The sequence below is a fragment of the Equus quagga genome, chromosome 13 (assembly GCF_021613505.1).
Source record: "Equus quagga isolate Etosha38 chromosome 13, UCLA_HA_Equagga_1.0, whole genome shotgun sequence".
NCBI classification, from domain to species: Eukaryota; Metazoa; Chordata; class Mammalia; order Perissodactyla; family Equidae; genus Equus; species Equus quagga.
In genome coordinates this window covers 9,637,173-9,651,425 of record NC_060279.1, presented here as the reverse complement: position 1 = coordinate 9,651,425, position 14,253 = coordinate 9,637,173, and the positions used below count along the sequence as shown (strand labels likewise).

General features: G+C 35.7%; 1 protein-coding gene across 5 annotated transcripts in view; it reads left to right on the top strand.

Moving 5' to 3' along the window:
• Positions 1-12,712, top strand: part of RC3H1 (ring finger and CCCH-type domains 1) — a 79,144-nt gene extending 66,432 nt beyond the window's left edge. For 3 of the 5 annotated variants that reach the window (XM_046680764.1, XM_046680765.1, XM_046680763.1), the window contains exons 15-20: positions 899-1,112; positions 1,540-1,630; positions 1,756-1,888; positions 3,787-3,957; positions 4,901-5,016; positions 6,013-12,712. In XM_046680764.1, the coding sequence (XP_046536720.1) occupies positions 899-1,112; positions 1,540-1,630; positions 1,756-1,888; positions 3,787-3,957; positions 4,901-5,016; positions 6,013-6,163 (876 nt within the window). In that variant the 3' untranslated portion in view covers positions 6,164-12,712. Of the gene's footprint in view, positions 1-898; positions 1,113-1,539; positions 1,631-1,755; positions 1,889-3,629; positions 3,751-3,786; positions 3,958-4,900; positions 5,017-6,012 lie in introns of those variants that run through there. The other 2 variants (XM_046680766.1, XM_046680767.1) reach the window with 2 other exon arrangements.
• Positions 12,713-14,253: the final 1,541 nt, after the last annotated feature.

The window sequence follows — 14,253 nt, the reverse complement described above, 5'->3', positions numbered from 1 at the left end:
GTGGTGGGATTAGGGAAACGTTGTTAGGCCATAGGAAACAGCCTTCTAAGAACAGGAATGAGATGAGGAGTTGGAGATAGAGAGGAGCCCTTGCTTTGTACCTGGCTTTCACAAAGGGTTATTATATTAAAGTAACATAAATATTAGCAAAATAAAACTCATTTCCTTAAATCAGTAACGGATAAAAGTGTCTGCTAACCTAACCTAATTATATACTAGGTATAATTGAAAATCTCCCATACAGGTATAAGAAGTCTAGCCCAGTGTTTCTCAAATATTCATGTGCATATAAATTGCCTAGGGGTCTGTTAAAATGCAGGTTCTGTTTCAGTAAGACTAGGATGGGACCTAAGATTCTACATCTCTAATGAATTCCCAGATGCTGCTGCCGCTGCTGGTCCCTGGACTACTTTGAGTAGCAAGGGTCCAGCGATTAGATTTCCATTTCCATTTTTCTCGGTACTTATTTCTTTCTGACTGGAAGCCCTTTGAAAAACCTGTGGTGACACTTATATTTTTAAACATTGTTTTTCTAACTGTTGAGTTTTGAAATTAGTTGAGTGGGTCATGACGAACCTTTATTTAAAGAAATGAATTGTAATAACAATATAAATACTAGAGTACATTACATATAGTAAGGGTAAAGATGTGTTATGAAATTTTATATTTGAATGTGTATATGTACTGGGTCATGATGTAAAGTATATTTCTTATTGTGGGGGAGTGGTCAAAGTTTTAAAAAGTGTTTTATATGACAACCAAAGTTGTCGTAAGTTTTAGTAAGTTTTAGTCTTACCAGTGAGAACATTGTACGCTTTTTTAACCTTATTACAGAGCTAGAAGAAATTATGTTAGAGATCTAAGCGTGGGGTGGATTTCTCATTTTACTTTTTATCAGAACGTGGAGAGTAAAGGAGTGAGAGACCAGCGATTAGATCTCCAGAGAAGAACAGCAGAAACCAGTGATGATGACCTCATCCCATTTGGAGATCGACCAACAGTATCTCGGTTTGGTGCCATTTCTCGAACTTCCAAAACAATATATCAGGGTGCTGGTCCAATGCAGGCTATGGCACCTCAGGGAGCTCCCACAAAACCTATTAACATTTCAGGTAAGAATCTCTGAAGTAAGCCGATCTAGAGGGTTCGCATTCATGATGTCCAGCACCACCTCTATTCCACATTTACTATCTGTGCTTTCCACAGTCTTCCAAAGCAGTAATCTTCAAACTGTTCCATGCACTTATCTCTGGGAATTCTAGGGGTACAGACTAAAATGTGTGTATGTGAAGATTGCCTGTTTTTTTTAATAGCTTCATTGCTTTTATTTAAATAATACATTCTCATTTTTAAAGAACGATTCAAACGAAAAATGACAAAGACTGTCATTTTAGTGGTGAAAAAATGAACATCAATACCCTATTACCGTTTGGTAGACATCTTTGCAGATAGGCATATACACAGTATGCCTGTGTCTTTTAGATATGGCTACCTTAAAACAAGAAGCGCATCATACTACAGTAAATTATTCTCTTCCAGATTATAGTCCATATGGAACCCATGGTGGCTGGGGAGGTTCTCCATATTCACCTCATCAAAACATACCTTCTCAGGGACACTTCAGTGAAAGGTAGGAGCCATTGTTTTTACTTTTACAAACCTTTAAAATTAATCAACTTTTCCTGTTTTTCTGGTCAATAATATTTTTAGAAAATAAAATTTAAAGTTTGTTCCATACTTTGTTTCCCACCAAAGGGAGAGAGTATCCATCTCGGAAGTGGCCAGTCATGGAAAACCCCTTCCATCTGCTGAGAGGGAGCAGCTTCGGCTAGAATTGCAACAGCTAAACCAACAAATTAGCCAACAGACCCAGCTACGTGGACTAGAGGTACCAACCTGTAGATTTTTTTTTTCATTCCAATTTTTGAGGCGTTCTCAGAGATTCTAAAAGGAGAAACTTTGAGGTACTATGAACACAAAATCTAATGGTCTTTCTTAAGAGTTAGTACACATATTCATTCTTCAGAAAATTTAAGGACTTAGAGTTCAACTCTGGGACAGTAGGAAACTTAGGATTTCTATTACCTGAGAATAGAAAACAGGTTATCTGAAATTTCCCAACAGGAGCTTATATTCCCTCATGACACATTTAAGTTTAAGGTATACAGTTTTTATCAACAAATTCTTTTAGCTTATGATTTGTTTTTAATTTTTCTTATTTCCTTTAATCCTTAGCATTTATTTATAAATCTTTTTTTTTTTTTTTTTTGAGGAAGATTAGCCCTGAGCTAACATCTGCCACCAGCCCTCCTCTTTGCTGAGGAAGACTGGCCTGGAGCTAACATCTATGCCCATCTTCCTCTACTTTATATATAGGACGGCTGCCACAGCGTGGTTTGACCAGCAGTGTGTAGGTCCATGCCCAGGATCCAAACTGGTGAACCCCAGTCCATGGAAGTGGAACATGTGAACTTAACCACTGCACCACCAGGCTAGCCTCTGTAAATCTTTAAAAAGTAGAAACTTAGACTTTTGGCTTAAAAAAACAGCCTATGTGTAATAATAGCACCTTTCATTAATGTGGTTCTTTAAATTTAAATTGCTATCACATATCTTATTTGACCCTTAAAACGTCCCTGACAGGTAGGTTAGGCAGGTAGTATTTTCCCCCTTTTTTGGTTGAAGAAAACAGAAGTTGAAACATGAACCCAAGTCTTCATACTCCAAATTCAGTGTTCTTTCCACTCTGCTGCCTGACATTTAAGGGAAACAAAATATCAGAAAACAAAGAATTTAAAATCTCTTTTAAGTGCCACCCCAGGAAGACTAGGTTTTGTTTATACTATTATCCTTTACGTGGGAACATATTCTTTGAATATAGAAAACTAAAGACATTCCAATGATAAATACATTGCTCCATTCTGGAGAAAAAGATACTATTATAACAGTCTTTATCATTCTACCAAGATCTTTAATATAAGTAAGGCATCACCGTGGAAATAAATTTCTAACTAATTCTGTCTTAGACTTTCTTACTAGGAAGACAGTAGGTGATTGTTTTTTGGAACACATGTCTGGTTTGTGCTCTTATGTAAGCAGTAAGGTTTAGAATTTTTAAAAACCTATATAATAACTCATAATAAAACCTATATAATAACTCATATCTCCTTTTGCCCTTTATTTATGTTGGTCCAAAACTTCTTGCTGATTCCTATTGTAAGAAAAAGAATGCTAGGTTTAATTATGTCCGTCTTTAATTCATTAGCTTTTTAAAGATTCAGACCTTTAACTCCATATAGCATGATTCCTTAAACAGCTGATTCATGGCTTTTTGTCTTAGTTGATATTTCTAGACCCATTTTCTGTCCCAAAAGAATATCAGCATCATTTAGAGGCTTGCCACTTGCTGAATTCACTAGGGTTAAATAAATGTCGTTGCCATTACTGAGGTTTCATTGAAATAAATCACAGAATTTACTTCAGAGAAAATTCAATAAAAAAAAGGAGAGACGCACATTTATAGTTGACCTCTTTCAAGTAAGAAAATTAAAAGAGCAACTTATACGTAAGATTAAATTGCTATTCACTAAGTTTAAAACCCCTATTTTTTTCTTTTTTTATTCAAATAGTATTCAAAGAAAGAGACAGTGTCTTATAGTTGCATCATTTTTATGGCAACTGCCTGAATGATAAGCTGCTGAAGGCTGTAGTCTGGAATCGGCCTGGTCATTCTCTACATGGTGTGATGTGTGTTGAGTTGTGTGTGTGCTTGGCTTTATGCACTAGGCTGTTAGTAACAGGCTGGTGTTGCAGAGGGAGGCGAACACCCTGGCAGGCCAATCACAGCCCCCACCACCACCTCCAAAATGGCCTGGAATGATCTCAAGTGAGCAGTTGAGCTTGGAACTGCACCAGGTGGAAAGGGAAATCGGGAAGAGAACCCGGGAACTGAGTATGGTGAGTTTATGGTGGGAAAAGAGGGAATGTGAAAGGAAATGTCCTAGAACTCATGGCTCTAGAGTTCTAAAATCATCTAGAGCTATGGAATCATTACCCCCAGGCGTTCCACTGGGTGATTAATACTTAGAGTCAGTCTCATGAAGATGGGCTGCCTCTCTATTTTATCATTCCTCTCCTCATTCCCTTTTGGTTTAAGTGTGTTCTTTGTCTTAGGATTCTGCGTTATGAAAAAATTTTAGGGAAAACAAGGTAGTTAATTGAAAATTATTAAATATTTGTTAAACATACTCATTAGGGAAGCAGAGGGGATGGTGTTTATGATTTTACAATACCATCATGTCATACAAAAGATGTATTATTACCAAATAGCATTCTAGTTTTCATAGCCGTTAAGTTATTGATGTCTTCTTTTTTGTTATGAGTGAGATGTAATCTACACATTCCTTCCTGTGGAATTGTATCCGCAGATGTGCTTAGGGCTTGCTTTATAGTGCATAAACATTCATTTCAGTAAATTTTGAGTCTTAGGGGATTGAACCACTCCCCCCAGGTTGCATGGTAATTGACTTTTTTGTGCATAGTTTTTACATTCTTTCTAAGCAAATAAATGAGGAACTTAGTTTTTCTGCTTTAAATAGATATATTACAGATATTTATTACCTTTTGACTTGCTTTTTCTAAGTCATCAGTTTTTCTGTGAAATTTTTTCATATAAACTCGAGGCATTCTCCCCCTTGTTGTCCAGCTTGGATAGTGAGCAAGTGGCTTGTACTCTCTTCTGTTTTTGTGTATGTTTCTCTTTTAGTCTGCCTGTGTCTCTGATTATTTCACAAAACTAAATATGATTTCTGGGTCATCAGTTTGTGTTATCTATATTTGGTCTCTCTTCCATTGGCACCATTAAACAGAAGATTTGAATTTATTTTGTTCTCTTTCAAAGGAGAACCAGTGTTCTCTGGACATGAAAAGCAAATTGAATACAAGTAAGCAAGCAGAAAATGGACAACCGGAACCACAAAATAAGGTTCCAGCTGAGGACCTTACATTGACATTCAGGTAAAGAAAGGAACATTTTCATAGTTTTATATCATCCAGTCATGACAGAAGTACCTTCATAAATATGATTTTTATTTTTTAAAATATCATTCTTCTGTATACATTAGGAAAAGAATATTTTTGCATAAATATAGGAGTTATAAAACTTGTTTTAGAACAGATCCAAGGTTGAATTATCTGTCAATACCTAACAAATGAAATTTTCTGATTTTGTTTCCTTCCCCTTGTTTTTTAATTTATTTAAAACCCGTGTTAACATTTTGATGTATACCCATCCTGTGTTTTTTAAAATGTGTAGGCATTTAGCCTCTTTCTACCCACGCCGGCATCCCCCAGTTTTTAATTTGGTCTGTCCATATCATGCAGTTTTCTTCTACAGGCGTGGAAGGACACATATCAGCTGTCATGAACAACCCTGCAGTAAACAGTATTGTCGTTAACTCTTTGTACATCTTTAATTACTTCATTAGAGTATTTTGAGGCTTCTGATGCATAGTCCTAAATTGCCCTCCTAATGATATATAACAACAATTTCTAATGCCCTCTTGCTCTCAAGCTTAGGTTTTGGCTCTTTAAATCCATGCATTTACCTGGATTCAAAATAATTTTTTTGTACTAGTAAACCTGCTAAGGCAAGGATCAACACTTTTTGTTAAAGGCCAGATAGTAAATATTTAAAATTATGGGTCTTAACAGCCTCTGTTGAAACTCTCAATTCTGCCATTGTAGTGTGAGAGTAGCCATACACGGTACGTAAACAGATGGACAGGCTGTGTTCCAGTAAAACTTTATTTACGAAAATAGGCACTGGGCTAGCTTTAGTTTGCCAGCCCCTGTACTAAAGCATGGATATAGAGCTATAAGTTAAAGTTTAAAAGCCATTCATATGTTTTTCCATACTGCTAAAAGAAAGGGCTTGCTAATTTTATTCTACTAAATAATCATTTTTATCTCTCTCCTTTTTTTTAAAATTTCAACTCTTTTTTATGTTGACAGTGATGTACCGAATGGATCAGCATTGACACAAGACAATATCAGCCTCCTATCAAACAAGACCAGCTCTCTGAACCTATCAGAGGACCCTGAGGGAGGAGGGGACAACGAGGGCTCCCAGAGATCAGGGGTTACACCCAGTTCTGCTCCCTGAAATATGAGGAGTCCTGCTTTTATCTTCTGCTCCTAATCAATTTGTGGGGCATAGTGGGAGGAGAACAGATGACTTCTAAACTTTTTCTCTGAGAGTGGTCAGAGAAATCCAGGAAGAGCACCGGAGGCAATGTGCACAAACACCACTACTAAAAACAAACCCTGCACATAGTTCACATTAATGCATTTTTTAATTTAAAAAAAAGAAAAAGAAAAAGAAAATTAGCAGTATCTGCAAGCAATTCAGATTAAATTTGTTTTTGTTCTGTGAATGAACTTTATTTTAATAACTTTGGACGCCTTGGATCCAGGGCTTTAAAAAAAAGAAGATATTATATATATACTCTGTTTGATTAATTGTATGATCTTAATGAAGTAGGTTTTTCTTGTATTTTGGTATTATTACATACCCAGTGTATAATTCCTTACCCCCAATCCTTTCCAACTCTCATGACCCCATAAGTTAAAATAGACAAAAAGCACTTTCTGAAAATTCTGTGGTGCTTGAGAAACAAAGAGACAGTAATAGACTAGTTATTAGAAAATGTGCAGCAAACCAACTTTTCTGAGAGATGTTATTTAGAAGCCATAATTTCTTTCCCATTCCGGGTGACTAGCTTCATGTGTAGGTATGTTTTTCATATGGCAGTAACACTTTTTTGTTGTTCAGCAGAGTTTTATCTCTTGTTTTTGTTTTATTTCAACTTTTCAGGGAGATAATTACCAATTTATTTTGAAGTCCTCATTTCCATATTATGGATCCTTTTCATTCACTTAATGTAATCAGAAGCCCAAGTCACTGTTTTAGATTGTTTGATTAGATTCAAATGGAGACTATTTTAAGAATGAACTGTAATTTATTGGCGCTGAAAATACATGGTTGATGTGTTACCTGTATTAAGCTCATGGTTGGAAATTTGGAGCTGTGCTTTTTCCAAGTTGAACTTTTGTTGAAATCATAGAATATTCAAAAATCAGGACCATCAACCATATTATAAGACTGAAACACTTGATTTGAACTTAAAATGAGCAGAGACACATTATTTTGATGGATGTTTTTGTTTTTACTCTCAAAACCCAAAAATATAAAATAAAATTCCTTGTATATACTGGAGCCCCTGGCTTTCAAAGAGATCTGGCAAATACGAACTGCCTAGATCTTAAGGATAGGTTACAAATTGATCAGTTGTTGCTGTTCAGAATCATTAGCACAAGTAGGTAGTAAGTACCTAGTCAATTTTCATAGATTTGGCTTTACAATGTTAAAAGGATTCTTCATGAAAATGTCGAATACGGAAGAATTTTTCTTGTTTAGTTCTGCTGCACATATTCTGATGCCGCGTGTCTATACTGAACTAAGACCCTATAAAACATGTTTAGTGGGAATTATTTGATATAGTCACCCTCCCCATCCCTCTGTTTGCCTGATTTTTTAAAATTTCCCTCTCTGGATTATACTACTAAAACAGAAAGCACTGGTTATGTAATAAGTTACTGCATTGCTTTGGTTGGGTAAAAGCAAGAGTTTATATTTTTCTTGTTTCTTATTGTCTTAGCCCTTAACTCCTGCTGAGGTCATAAGAACCTCAGTCTAAGCTCTGTGTCCATCATACTGTTAACTGAAACAAATGGGGGGGGAGGGTAATACAGTCCTGTCATTGCCTACCAGTAGGAGAGTCCAAACAGAACACTCTTTTGAGTAGCAATTATTTAATTTGCCCAGTCAAGGCACCGTGTTTATATACTATTTCACATTGAATTTGATTATGCCCTACAGACCTGGCTGGTCAAGGATTTGATATACACATATTGGCTTGGGATTCGAGCTTTCTTTTTTATTTAAATAAAAATTTATATATATATTATATATATACATATATACATAGCTATATCTGTATATATATTGGGTATGTTTTAAGGATTTTTTCGCATGAGCGCAGCTGTTGCGATAAAATGACTGATTGGGAGGTAGAAGCACTGAATGAAGGTGAGACTTTTTTTTAGTTGATATCCATATTTTCCTTTTTTAATACACTGCTTTTTTGCTTTTTTGTTTGTTTGGTTTTTTTTGCTTAAAACCCTCTTACATGTACTCTTGAAGTGCTTATTGTTTTTTGGGAGAAGGAGAGGAACCTTTGTATGTCTGACAGTCCCAAGATTTGCCATTTCTCTGTATAACCATAAAAGGCAACATTTTTGGCCTCCACCCTTCTGTAGGCAGATTTGGGCAGGTCTTATTTCTTCTTTGGACATGTTGGATAATTCCTAAATTTTAGAAGCACTTGGTTCAATTTGGAACTCAAAATGATTCTGCTACTAAAAGGGAATTTATGGGTATTAATTTTGTTGAAGTTTAGAATAAAAGTAAAATTCCATTTTGGATATCTATTGAAACTCCTAATAACTCAACTTCTGTTATTCTTCTTATTTTCTTCAAATACACTCATTTTTGCTCTCACCATTTTGATTAACTTATGCAGTATTCCTATTCTGAAGAAAACTAGAAAAGCTACTGTTTTGAATTGACTTAGAATAGTCTCTTTCACTTTTTAAGGTATTTTCATTTGGGAGTGGGGGAAATCTCTTAAGTTCTAGCCTTAATTCTAACTTTCTCTCTCTAAGACCTCACACTCTGGAGGAAATCTGGTTGGGGAGAAAGGCAGAAGTATAGTGTACTGTCCCACTGTGCCTGTAGCTTATCTATTTTAAATTGGTTATTCTGCCTTACCTCATGGCAATTCTCACAGCTTTCCTAGGGCTCACAAGCAGTTTTAGGAATTCAAGAAAAGCTCCAAAGTTTGGGTATTTTTTTTTCTTTTCCTTTTCTCTGTGATATGCTTTGTAATATAAACCTGTAAGGATAAATGGCCTATTTGGGCAAAACTGCTTGACTTTTTAACTGCTTTTTTGTCAAAGTCTGTGAAAGGCATTGACTTTTCTGGCTTTTTAAATTTAAACTTAGAGACATTTAAGAGGTGAAACCAGTCAGATAGGAAATAGAGTTTTTATGCTTTCTACTTATTAAAATATTAATTTCTTCTGAAGACGACTTTATTTACTTTTCACTGAATTCAGAAGCAAGACTTCGACATCTCAGATGAAAATGAACAATTCTGAGATGGTTAAGGCATTGTGTTCACTCTTGTTTAGATAACAAAACCAGGATTTAATTGTTACTAGGAATATAAAAGTACTTTGACTTACTCTTTTTTCACGGAGTCTCTGGCAGAGGGGATAAGAACTGAGAGTAAGATATCTTGATTGAATTTCTTGACTTACATGTAGTTCTTTTGCCCTTCTTATAGATACTGTCACAAGGTAAGTCCAATAGCTGCCCTGTCTTGGGTAATTTACAGGGGCTGAAGTGACTAAAGATCCATTCCTTTTTACTTTCCTAATCAAAAGAAAAGTTATTTATAGCATAGGTTTGTGGTAGATTGTTCAAATAATAAAACACTATTTTTAATACCATCTACAAATATTCAACTACTCAGAATGTGTAAAAATTTATTTGGTATAGCATGAATGTGGCTGATGCCCTTCTCTCATCTTATTTCCCTTCCCTTCTCCTAGTCTTTCCCATGTATTTATTCTTTTGCCTAAAAGACATAAAATTGGTATGATTCTCCTTTGCCACCTTGAATATGTAACTCCATCAGATTTTCCATAGGTCTTCAGGGTTGGAGCCCAAAGGTTTTTTTTCTGGCCCTTTTCTATCTTGCAAATTCCCTTTGACTTACCCACTGCCCTCCCCAATCTGCAACAGTGACAGTTTGCTGCCTCAAAACAGAGCATTCAAATGAATTCGCTTAGCCAATAACTTCTGTGAAGTTGCCTTTTCTAATGGTGTTATTACTCAGTGATGCACAAATGTGGTATTTGCCCTACTGGTAGGCAAACAAAGGTCTGGTTAAGAATGATAACCTGCTGTTTTCTTTAAAGGAGAGCCAAAGACTTGTGCTTTACTCTGTTTTGGTTTGGGGGGAAATAGTAGCCATTTTGATTGTGAAACCTTTTAGTATTTGTTAATTGATTGTACTATGTAAGTAGATTTATCTAAGGTTAACTGTTAAAGTTAGCTGGCTTTATAAAATGTAAAAGTAATGAAAATTCATCAGTTTCTCTAAACCAGTGAATGTCATCTTCTACGAAACTGTGTGTAAACAGTCTCTCCTCCCTTTTTTTGAGATTATCTTGTCACGATAGCATCTTGTGTGGTTTTGTTTTTTCACTTTTGCCTAAAGGACAATCTGCTATCACCATGGTCGAGTTGTGGGACTGGGTAAAAGAATTCATGAGCATGCGTAGTGAGAAATAATTAACTGTAGTCAGTACACATTAGATTATATTTAGATTCAGAGAAAAAAAGAGTTTTTTTTCACAAAAGAGTATTCACTTGTTATTACATAGAAATGGTGATGGATTGAGGTTTTACCACCTTTTTTCCACTTTCTTTTTGCTCATTTTAAAAAATTGAGTAAAGGTTTCATATATAAAATCTGTCTGTAGAAAGCACCTGTGGTGATTTATATTTCCTTAACAAGAAAGGCCCAGTTACTTTTTAGGAGAAATTAATAACCTGCCTGGAAATTAACTGCATTGTTTAGTTAGATTTTTACTCTAAAAGAATGTAGTTGTATTTATTTTTTACTTGGTGATAGGTGGTTATAGTATTGCAAGCTGGTCTCTTCCCTGAAAAATCGGCCTGTGCTTTTAGATAAAAATTAGACAGAGCTACTGAACTAAAGCAGATTTCACCTCAACATTAGGGATTGAACAAGCAAGCAGTCTACTTGACGTCGTCGTTTTCCCTGAGTGCCCGTTTTGCTGGTCCATATTCAGACCTTCCTACCTTGGACAGCTATGATTTTTATATTTATTTGTTGCTTCAGCTCAGCTTTATTAAATTTTCCTGCTGAAAGGACTTATTGGGAGTTGTAGGTGGATTGCAGTTAATATTTTATAACAATTCTTTATTCAACTTTTCTGAGCCACTTGAAAAAAAAGCTGTTTTTGTCAAAAGGTACTCATAATTGTAGTAAATACCAATTTAAGATTTGGTTTGTAAGATTTTTTTTTTTTTTGACTGCTAAAGATGTTTTCACATATAATAGATTCTAGTTGACACATAATACTAGAAATAATGTTAATAAAGAATAGGAAACTGCCACCACCAGGAAGAAGTAATACCTTTTAATAGTAAATGTGTTCCCAGTAGGTGGGTTTTCAACGCTGCACTGAACCAAGAGGGTAAAGAGCCCTTTGAAATCCTGTTGTGATAAAGGGACTTACCTCACCACTGGAATCCTTGTTTCAGAGCCTCTGAACTTCAGCCAAACACTGAATTTCCCCTAAACTTTATTCCTGAACAAAACATCCCTAGAGTAATAACCTTTATTTTCCAAGAAAATAAGGCATAATAACCTAAGAAAGAGAACTTAAAATAAACCTCAAGACAATATTGTGTCCAAAAATATGTATTTAGAAAAATAAAATCCTGTGGAGTTCGTTATCCTAATGTACATTATATACTAGCTAAGGTGACTTGTTTTCTTGTATTGAGGTGTCGCTGTTTCTGGCTGGGTTCTGTTCTTTGTTTTTGGGTTTTTACTCTAAGTAGACTAGACAGAGCTCACAAGTCTCTGGCATCCGTTCTAGGCTGTGCACTCAGAGTCATCTTATAACTGGAAACTGTCAGGTGGCCCCTGCCCCCTCCCCAGCTGACGTACGAAAGGATCAAGAAAAGGATGGAAACAAACTGTTGGGTGGATAACTGGTTGCCTGGTTGTTGGTTTTTTATGGGTTTATTTTTTTTTTTGCCTGATTTTTTTAAACCACCATTTATTTGTGTAATCTCTCCGCTGATTGGCTGCCGTTCTCCCAATAATATCTGAACCAGCCTGTAAAATAGTCGTCTGATTTAAAGGCATTTTAAGCTTTTGCTTATCATTTTCACATCCTCCGTTCAACTAAGACACTGCCGTGAGAGCTGCTTTTTCCAGGTTTGTTGCCTAAATTTTCATTATTACCCCTTTCATCCTTTCTCCTCTTCCTACTTTCTGGGAATGAAAGGAACTTGGGCGAAAAGAGTTTTTTTCATTCAGTGATCTGTAGGCTTCATTATTTTACTTTATGATGAATCTATGACTTTTTGGAACAAAAGGAATAGAAAAAGTGAATTAAGATAATGAACAAAACCTTTCACTCACTTAAACATTTTCCAGTTGTGAGATTCCTCTTCGTGTGTGTGGTCTCTTCCACCTGTTAGCCCTGCCGCCCTTTTTCCCTGACTATGGTCAATTTGGTCTTTAGGCTCATAGCAGTCTCCCCGAGACATTCTGCAGTCATTATCACCTTTTTGGGTGGATTTTATTTTGTTTTATTTTTTTTTTTTTTTTAAAAAATAACTTTTTAACATTGATGCATATTTGCTTGGGATAGAGCTTGTGTAATTTACCAATCGTATTGATTGTATGTGATTGTGCCCTGCAGAGGTATATTTAACCAGACAAAAATAATGTAGGTTAATAAAGGAGCCCGTGGGATTTGAGTCACGTTATAAATGACTTCATGAAATCACTTACAGTTTTGGATAGTGAGAATTTCTGTCTCCTGTTCTTATAAATCAGTGCTAGACAAAAATACCATTTTTAAAACGTTTTCTTGCAACCCTATTTTACTTGCCTCAGCTCCCTGTTCTATCTTGCCTGCCTCTGTCCACCTGTTCAGAAAAATATTGAGCCTTAAAGTGACAGCTGATTTTTAAATTGCTAAAGTTTGTGAAATTTTACTTTTTCCAAGTGTTTCCAACTTTTTTTTAAAAGTGAAGACAGATAGTGGGTTGGAATTTCACAAGCTGTGGATAAATTCCTTAGCATCTGGCAAACTGTGAAATCTTATTTGAAGACTTTATCTCCTGAAAGTTCTTTTGGAATAGGAAAAAGAACCTTGTTTGAAATGGACCATTTTCCTCTCTTTTAAATCTGTTTATATTTCCAATTTTAAACAGTTTTCACAGTAAGTGAGGTGGAAAAAAAGAAATAGGAAAATGTTTAGGGCAGCAGAACGCTGGGTCTGAGTAAGTACCTATTCCATTTGTTGCAGGTTTTTGAGAGGATTAGGGCCATCTTTTTGAATTTTGTATTATTTGTGTGCATGTTTATATCGAAGATGCTACATTTTGTTAAATGCTATTTCCTTTCTTTATTGCCTTGGAAACTGACTCAGCCTCATGTTGCTCCTAATTAGTGTTTAAGGCTCCCATGAGTTGCAGATAAAAGGATTATTTTTACAAGTAGAAGGAGGTGATTCACCTTTTGGTTTGTAAATATATGAAAGTGTCTACGAGGTCTTTATCTGCTTTCTGTCAGCATTTATATTAAATGAGAAATTAATGAGGAGAAACGTGTAGTCTTTTTTGTAAATGAGTCTGTGCTATCTTACTCTAACCTTGAGGTTATTTTCTTGCACCTTTTTTATGGAGTTCTTTGTTTTTTTAGGTGAAAGAGGAGTGGATAATGTGCACAAGCAAACACATATTTGTAGTAGCCAATTTTGTAGAAATCTCACAGGAATTAGTCCAACATTAAATACTGTACAGTCCAATTCCTCCGTTTGTGATCCACTGGTTGCACATGAGGAGCACAGGCGGTGGTGCTCAGACCCGAGGGTCAGTAAGACTCCCTGGCGAGTGTCCAAAGTCCTGGGTTATTTGGCTCTTAAAATCAGGACCTCCTTTATACTGGAGCAATATGGACTTACTCTCGGTACCTTCCTGATAGAAATATTTTGCCTTTCCATTCTTACTGACTTTTCCTAATTGTTCTGAAATCCCCACCCATTAGTCATTCCTTGCAGGTAGGGGATAAATGTAGGTTTATTTTCTCTTAGAGACCACTGGAAAATGGACCTTAGTCACCCACTCAAATGCATGAAGAAGAAAAAACAGGAGGGGAGGGAACTACTCTAGATTAAAGAAATTTAAGAGATACAAAAATCGAATGCAACATATGGACTTTGTTTGGATCCTGATTCCAATTAGCCAAATGCATAAAGACATTTTTGAAATAATTAGGGAATTTAAGTATTGAG